Source organism: Trachemys scripta, chromosome 19 (assembly GCF_013100865.1).
Source record: "Trachemys scripta elegans isolate TJP31775 chromosome 19, CAS_Tse_1.0, whole genome shotgun sequence".
NCBI lineage: Eukaryota > Metazoa > Chordata > Testudines > Emydidae > Trachemys > Trachemys scripta.
In genome coordinates, this window is record NC_048316.1 from 4,717,863 (window position 1) to 4,726,413 (window position 8,551).

At 45.8% G+C, this 8,551-nt stretch overlaps 1 protein-coding gene across 1 annotated transcript in view; it reads left to right on the top strand.

Moving 5' to 3' along the window:
• Window positions 1–7,605, top strand: part of TTC34 (tetratricopeptide repeat domain 34) — a 41,855-nt gene extending 34,250 nt beyond the window's left edge. The window contains exon 7 of the mRNA XM_034753033.1: window positions 6,569–7,605. Within this exon, the coding sequence (XP_034608924.1) occupies window positions 6,569–7,090 (522 nt within the window). The 3' untranslated portion in view covers window positions 7,091–7,605. The remainder of the gene's footprint in view (window positions 1–6,568) is intronic.
• Window positions 7,606–8,551: the final 946 nt, after the last annotated feature.

Genomic DNA, 8,551 nt, shown 5'->3' on the forward strand with positions numbered 1-8,551 from the left:
CCACATTCTCAATGTAGGAATGACTGGCCTTGAGTTCTGCCTAGACCATTAGGAGCAGAGAGTTGCTCCATATCAGGAAAAGGAGTATTTATAGGCACTCAGATTTGACCACGGATGTTGACGCATCTTTTAAGTAGGTTCATTGAGTCATAACCAGTTTTAATCCAGCTCCGGCTGGCAATGATTGGAAGTTATGCCCATATAGTGCCCATGCAGTAACCTGTGTGAAATGAGGCGGTGGGGTTTCAACCCAGTTCCCGGTTGAGCCATGTCACAGTGTGACATAAAAATCACCATCACAACTGGCAGTGTCCTCAAAAAAAGCCATGCACTGGTGGTGAAATTCAGAGAGCCGGTACAGGGCTTGTAGACTACTGAAGTCCTAAATAAGCTTTCCTAATAGGCCCTGTCCTTGCCCTTTCCATAGAAAGGAATTTTTGGGTGCACAAAAAAAAATCTACCCTAGAAGTGGGTAAATGTTTGGTGGGAGGCAAGCTTGCTTATGCCGTATCTATACTATGGATGAGTAGAGCAGAGGTTCTCAAACTAGGGCTGCCGCTTGTGTAGGGAAAGCCCCTGGCAGGCCAGGCCAGTTTGTTTACCTGCCGCGTCCACAGGTTCAGCCGATCGCGGCTCCCACTGGCCGCAGTTCACCGCTCCAGGCCAATGGGGGGGCAGGAAGTGGCGCAGGCTGAGGGATGTGCTGGCTGCCCTTCCCGCAGCCCCCATTGGCCTGGAGCGGCGAACCACGGCCAATGGGAGCTGCGATCGGCCGAACCTTCAGACGCGGCAGGTAAACAAACCAGCCTGGCCCACCAGGGGCTTTCCCTGAACAAGCAGCGACCCTAGTTAAAGATCCATTGGAGTAGAGGACTCCGTTTTCCACAGCTGTTAGTCAAAAGCCTTCCACTAGCACTAGAATTCACACCAAGTAATGAAAACAATGCTTAAAGCTGCTGGAAGAGAATAAGGAAGGCCAGCATTTGTTACCTCCTTTTCCCCTAACACCTCAGTTCAGGAAAGCACTTAAGCTTAATTTTAAGCACCTTTAAACCAATGGGATTTAAGCAGGTGCATACAGTTAAATATGGGCTAAAGTCTTTCCTGCATCAGGCTAAAAGAGGGCCCAGTCTTGTGACCAGCTGAGCACATCCATCTCCCACCGAAAGATTCTGCAGATGGAGCCACTGATAGAAATTTCAGAGAAACTCATCAGGAAGCAACCTCACCCAGAGGGACCACATGTGTTTGGAATGTTCAAGGCCAGCCAACCTTGGGCCAGTCTGAAAACAAATGGGTCATTGAAGAAATAATTATATCATATCAAGAAACGCTGTGACATAACTTTTGAAATCTTCCACTGTTTGGAAGGTTTGCTCACCAGTAGCACTTGAGAAGGCTACATGCTTTCCCCAACTGCCAGCTTTTTGACACAGGCTAAAACATCTGCTTCAATTCATGATGACACTAATGAAACCAGCCATCCAGGGCTTAAATGCTCTTAGCCGAGCCTTGCCTAAGACTTACGTTTGTGATCGTGTTGTTTATAACTTAAGTATTCCCTCTGCTACAGCATGTAAAAGCACTGCTTCATTTATTAGTATTAGCAATAATGAGAAATGCATTAGAGGCACATAGTTCTGATGGAACTTTCCTTATTGATCTTTCTGAACCTAAAAAATTATGTGGCTCTTTCAGCCTTTTGAGTCGTGTTGTTGGATTGTGGGGGTTTTTTTTGTTTGTTGTTGTTTTTTTTTCCTTTTGACAAGGGCTCATAGCTAACTTGCATTCAAGAAAAATGGTGAGCAAAACCATCAGATGGCCAGTTTTCCCTGAAACCCGAATCTTTCTCTCTCAGTCTAGATCCATCTTTGCTACAAAGACATGGGTGTTTACATGGAGATTTCCCCCTTTGTGTTCTTATCATGGTTTCTTCAGAATTATTTGTCACGTTTTGCTTCAGGTATAGCTGAATGAAAACAATGAGCCAGCAGAATTGGTACTCTGACAGATATGGCGGTTTCCTGCAATATCCTTGCAAGATCTTATTGTATTAAGTTCCAAAGACTATACTGAAAATGTGCCTAACAAGTTGTGGACTTTGGGGACAATACGTGTTAAGTGGATTTCCTGGGAAATCTCCGGGGAAAGGTGAATGCAAATTCCCCAACTCCAGTTATGCAAAAACCCAGATGTTTGAACCTATGCTCTGTAGAGAGGGTCATTGTCTGCTGATTGCCTGTTAGAGAAAGCCAAAGTCAAAAGCCTGAGCTGTATAAAGAAATGGCTGGATCTGTCCAGTCTTTGTTCTGGTTCTGGATTTAAGATGGATTAATTGGTAACCACCAGGAAAACCCAGTTGTGGGTTTTGAAGGACTAAAATCTACCATAACTCCAGGTTGGAGCTGGTGGGTGACCTCTGTTAAGGTTTTTAGCATGCATGTAGGTTCTTTATTTTCTTTTATATGTTTTCTCTATAATGCTTTTACCTTCATAATAAATGTGCTTGCTTAGAAGGAGTTGTGTGATAACTTGTAATTGCGGATGACGCACTGGCCATTGCCCTGGGAGAGAAAGCAAAGTGCAGGTGCTGGCCTTTTCAGGAAGACTGGCTTGCTGGGGATAACAGAGTGCAAGACAGGCAGCTGTGTAGACTTAAAATCCCTGGTCAGGATGGAGTGTGACATTGGCGTCCACCTAAGTGTGGTGCTGCTGAGAGCTGGATGCCTAAAGGGAGTGCCCTTGATGGACCATGGAGGAGGAGTACAGGCACAGTTGCCCTGAAACTGTGACAGGGACATAATGCATGGGAACTACTTAAATAATTTTATGCAAACCATCCGAAAGCAGATGAAAACAGCAAAATCCAAACAGTTCTCAGCAGATCTGTTTGCTCTCTGTCTTGTTGGAGCTGTCCCAAAAGTGACGAGGTAAATGTGGCGTGATGAGCTTGCATGTTAATCATCTCTCAGTGACCCTTCGTTCGGTGTGTTGAAGGGGTTTCTCACCACCAGACTTAAAATGCAACTGAGGAGCTAAGAGTCAAGGGTCTTTCTGCTTCATGCATCGTCACTCGTGACAAAGATTCTGCCAATCGGATTTTATCCCCAGTTGAATCTGTGCAGCCCCATTATCTTCAATGTGTGAAAGAAGCTAGAATTTGGCCTTCCAGTTGGGCCTCCACCTGTTGAGGGTGTGTGAATCAGATCATAATTCAGCTCGTTCTACTGCTGGGCTGGCTCTGCAGTGTGACCAGAAGTAAAAAGTAGCACATTTTTTTATTATCCCTAATCTGAGAGCATACAACTCTGTCTACAGCTAAGGCACAGAGCAATGGACTAAAAGGGAGTAATTTCTAGACAGTCATCTTTCAGAGCAGAACCGCACTTTAAACAGAGAGGAGCCAATTGTTTCCATCAAGAGATAGCTCTGTCTGCGATTCGTGGTTTGTTTCCTCCATTAACGGGGTTTCGTTTCTGCGCATAGCAGTTTAAAAAGAGGAAACTGGACTTCAGAAGGAACCCACTGAGAAAGAAATAGCAAAAGTACACATCCCCAAAATAGGGCCTGATTCTGCATTCATTGAAGTCAATGGCAAAGTGCCTATGGATTTTGTTAGTACAGGGTCATACCCATTAGACCCTGATTCTTTTGGGTAGCAGCGTTCTTGTCCCTGGAGGAAACTTGCAAAACTGCACAATACCAAGCTTGCATGACCCTCACTGCTTCCACAACCAAACAGATATACAGGCATGTAGCTCATCATTTCGCCATTGGAAAGATGTCTCTCAATATATCTTAGGTAACAGTTTGTGGTCATGACTAGGCCCACAGGCGCTGACTCCGAGGGAGCTCCCACAGAAAAAAAATGGTGGGTGCTGAACACCCACCAGCAGCCCCCCCATCAGCGCCTCTCCCTCTCCCCCAGCACATCCTGCCCACTGCCATCGGCTGTTCCATGACGTGCAGGAGGCGCTGGGGGGAGGGAGGAGGAGCAAGGACGGGGCGTGCTCAGGGGAGGGGGCAGAATGGGGCAAGAAGAGACCGGGCAGGGGGGATCTTGGGGTAAAGGGTGGAGCGGGGATGGGGCCTGGGGCAGAGCTGGGGGGAGCACCCCCCGGCACATTAGAAAGTCAATGCCTATGACCAGGCCAGATTGGATTTGAACTAATAATAGCGTTAGAGATACAAGACTACATTTCCAGACACTTTTCCAGTAATAGGCTTCTTAGTTATCAAATGCCATTGGAAATTTTAGCAAAAACCAAAGTAAGTAAGTGCATGCTCTTTCCCAAATCAAAACATAGGTTTATCAGCAGATGTTTGGAATACAGTCTGTGAAATTCACTGAATCCCAGGCTAACCTTTTCAGAACTCCCACGGGACAGCCCTCACAAGAGGTTTACTGACCCTGTGTGCTGCTACTATAGACAGAGACTCCAGGAAAGTGAGAAAATATCAACTAGGTAATTATTGTTGTCAGCCGAGGGTGACAAACAGCTCACAGTAACCGCCAAAAGCTCATCCGAGAATGAAGAGAATTAAGATACTTTCCTGGAAAGATTACACGGACACAACCTGTTAGAATTCTTGAAAATCATGCATGACACCTCTAGCGAACAAAACTGAAGGTGTGTCTACACTGCAAAAAAAAAAAAACCCGGTGGCAGTAAGTCTCAGAGCCGGGGCGAACTGACTCGGGCTCACCAAAAGTACCAGTGTAGATGTTCCCGGTCGGGTTGGAGCCTGGGCTCCGAGACCCACCCCCCTGGCCAGTTCCACAGCCCAAGCGGGAACGTCTACACCGTTAATTTTAGCCGCGTAGCACAAGCCAGATGAGCCTGCATCAGCAGAGCTGGGCTCTGAGACTTGCTGTCTCAGATGGGAGGGGTTCCACTATGGACGTATCCTGACATTTTTAATAACTTTCTCTAATGATCAAGAACTGCAAGTCTGGGTCCATTTTTACGTATTATTCATTAGTCTTTCTATAGAATCTTTGAAGTTAGAGATCGAGAAGACCTCTGAGGTCTAATCTAGCCGGTATGAGAAAGTCCCCCGTGTAATGAAAAATTACGACTTTTCTGTAGTTTTTTTTTCCCCCCAGCACCCTATAGACTTTAACACACACAAAAATGTCCCCTGTTGTCGATTCTATAAAAGCAGTCAAAAAACCACGGATAAATTACCACGCTCTGTTCAGTCCTATGGTTTGCAACAATTTCTATAAATCTAATGTGGTCCTTTTCCATCATATTTTATAGGACTTTTGCATGAGGGACTTTCTATTGCTTTGTCTGGTCTAGTTTTGTAGGAAAGACATTAAGCACCTTTACAAATATGAACAAACCCCTATACCATGTGACACTGGTCAGTGTTGTTCCTGCTTTACAGCTGGGTAAACAAGGCACAGAAAAGCAAAGCTCTTTGACAACCTGGATGAAAATAATGCATCATTTAACCTCTTTAGTAACACACACTCTGTAGAGGATTGTTTTAGGGGGTAACGAGGTGGCTTCCCCTTTAGGGCTGGAGGCCAGCGGCCAGCCAACACCTCATCACAGAAGGAAGAGCTTCAGCCCACCTGTGCTTCACCTTGATGGGGCCTGATGGAGGATTAAGCGATTCCCCTATAAAGGGCAGCAGGAAAATGGGGGAAGAGGGGGTGTTCAGGAAGGCTCCTGCAGGGAAGCTACTGACCTCAGCGGAGTTGGGAAGTCAGAGCCTGGGACTGACTGTTGATAAGGACCCAGCTCTGGGAAGAAGGGCTCAGGACTCCCACCGGAGTTGGGGCCGGGAAGGTCAGTGTGGAAGGACCAAAGAAACAGGACCCCAGGAGAGGAATGTTTAACTTCCCTCTGGACTGAGTTATTAAGGGGCCCTGAAGAGGGGAGCAGAGGCAGGGTCCTGCAGAGTGACGTCCGGGCCCATGGTTGTGTTGAGCAGGCAGCTGATGGGGGAATGGCTGCCAAGACCACAATTCCTTTCAAGTTTACATTTGAATGTGATTGGGACTTTCACGCTGATATTTGAATGATTTTACCCATGTTCTCTCCCAGCCCATGTGCATCTGGTGTTTGCCTTTAAGACCGGCTTGAGTGCTTAGATGAATAGGGATGTAGTTAAGCATGTGCTTAAATACTTTTGTGAATCAGGGCCTTACGGAGGCGATATGGCTCAAAGGACTGTGATGGACCAAGCTACCAAAGAAGCTAGCGGACTCTAAAGCCCTGATTCAGCAAGATGCCTAAATTAAGCCTATGAGTAATCTCACTGCAGTCATTGGGAATACTCACATGCTTAAAGTTAGGGATAGTATCCATGGAACGGAGAGATGGGTCAGCACTGAAAGTGCTCAGGAGAAAAGCCTTCGTGCAGAGACTAATTCATGTGTAGAACAGACTCTATCAAAGGCAGTAAACAGAACTTCAACCATAAACGTATTAGAGAGAGGAAACAACACAGCGTACAAAGACTAAACAGATGGATGGATGTGTACAGTAGCTGAAATACTACTTGTCTGGCTCATTTTTAAAGGAATAATTACCAGCACTTTCTCTGTCTGTAGGTAGCTGCCCAGGAAGGAAATGCATTGATTAAGGACCATCACTATGAGACGGCTCTAAATTATTACTCACTGGCTATCTTAACAAGCAACAATAATCCGCGCTACCTTCGGCAACGTGCTGCCTGCCTAATGCACCTGAAGGAATATGGACAGGCTTTAAAGGACGTGGACAAGGTGATCCAGAAACACGAGTCTCATGGCCTGAGAGCTCAAGTGGAGGACCACTGCTCAAAGGGGCAGATACTCTTATCACTTGCAGACACAGAAGCCGCAGTTCAACAGTACATTCGGGCATTGCAACTAGACCAGTCACTGGCCTTGTGCAGCATCACTAATGGCCCCGGTAGGAAATTTTTGGCCCAAACATTTCACCAAATTGCACGACATTATTTTGAAATTCCCCGTTATGAAGAGGCCTGGAAAACTGTGGATTATGGTCTGATAATTGACAAAAACAATAATGAACTCAAGAAACTAAAAACAAGAATTAAACGAGAGGCCTCCGGGTGCAGCGTTCATTAATCTGTTCGGTTTTGCCCAAGGATCCATTGGCTATGGTTTTTGTTTATGTGAGAACAAAGGAGAGGGTTAGAAGTTTACCATATACAGCACCATCCAATTAATGTTCTGAGTATCTTTTATATGCACACTGCATTGCATGGCACAATATGAACTCTGTACTGTGTACAGCAAAATCAAGGGATTCAGTGCAGCAAGTTACAAACAGAGCAAAACTGACCTAGAAATTCAAGTAAAGGAAAGATCAAGGAGTGCAAACTTCAATATCCAGTATCTTTTTCAATTATTTTTGACACGTTTATTAAAATTTAAGATAGTCTAAAAATTAATTCTGGCTAGCACATAGTCTTCTATCAGATTGAAGGGAAATTCTAAATGGCTGTGCAAAGTTTGTGAATAATTACTGTATTAATATACTATCAACTGCTATTATTTTCTTTACCTTTAACATTCTTTAGCTGTCTCAAGAGGTCCTGTGCTGTACATGTCAAATGAGGAAGTCAAATGGAAGCATTATGACTGTTGCAGCAAATAAGACATTTGCGATGCATTTTATGTTTATCATTGGTATTCAGTCTTGCCAATAACCCAATCCTGAGAGAAGGGGAGCTCCACATATGGGTTTGAGAGTGCTCAGCACCTTTACCGAGCAGACCACAAATGCTTTCTAGAGACAATTGCTCGTAGGCTAAAGAGACAAGGAAGATTTAAAATAAGCAATTTAACAATATACCTTATTCATTGGTTCACAGGACAATCATAGAAAGAGCTCAATATACAGACCGGGGTGGGCAAACTTTTTGGCCCAAAGGCCACATCTGGGCATGGAAATTGTATGACAGGCCATGAATGGTCATGGTTCCCAGCCAATGGGAGCTGCGGGGGCAGCACTTGGGGCGGGGGCAGTGTGTGGAGTCCTCTGGCTGCCCCTCCATGTAGGAGCCGTAGGGGCGACATGCCACTGCTGCCGGGAGCCGCACGGACCCACGACACATGCGGAGCAGGGCAAGCCCGGATCCCGCTCCCTGTCAGGAGCTCGAGGGCTGGATTCAAACGTCTGAAGGGCGAATACCACTATATAAATGTTATATAAGGATAACCTGAGGCTATTGGTCTGTATCGGGGTGGGCAATCAGGTCAGGGCCATGCTGTGCTAGGGGCTGTACAATTGTATAGCAAATGACAGCCCCTGCACCAAAGAGCTTGCAATCTAAGAGACAAGACCCAACAGGCTGATGGAATTCCACTGGACCAAATAGAAAACACAGTGCAGAGAATGGTGCATTGGTGGGGAATGGACCAGACAAAAACCTTTCTGGTCGGCATCCACTTTGCATCTAGAGTGAGTGCACAAAGTACAGAGCAATGACACACGGGGCCCCAGAATAGCAGTGCTTTATATTCACTTTGCACTGGTGTAACCAGTGACTCCAGGTGGCCTCTTCCTTCTCCAATACCAATGAG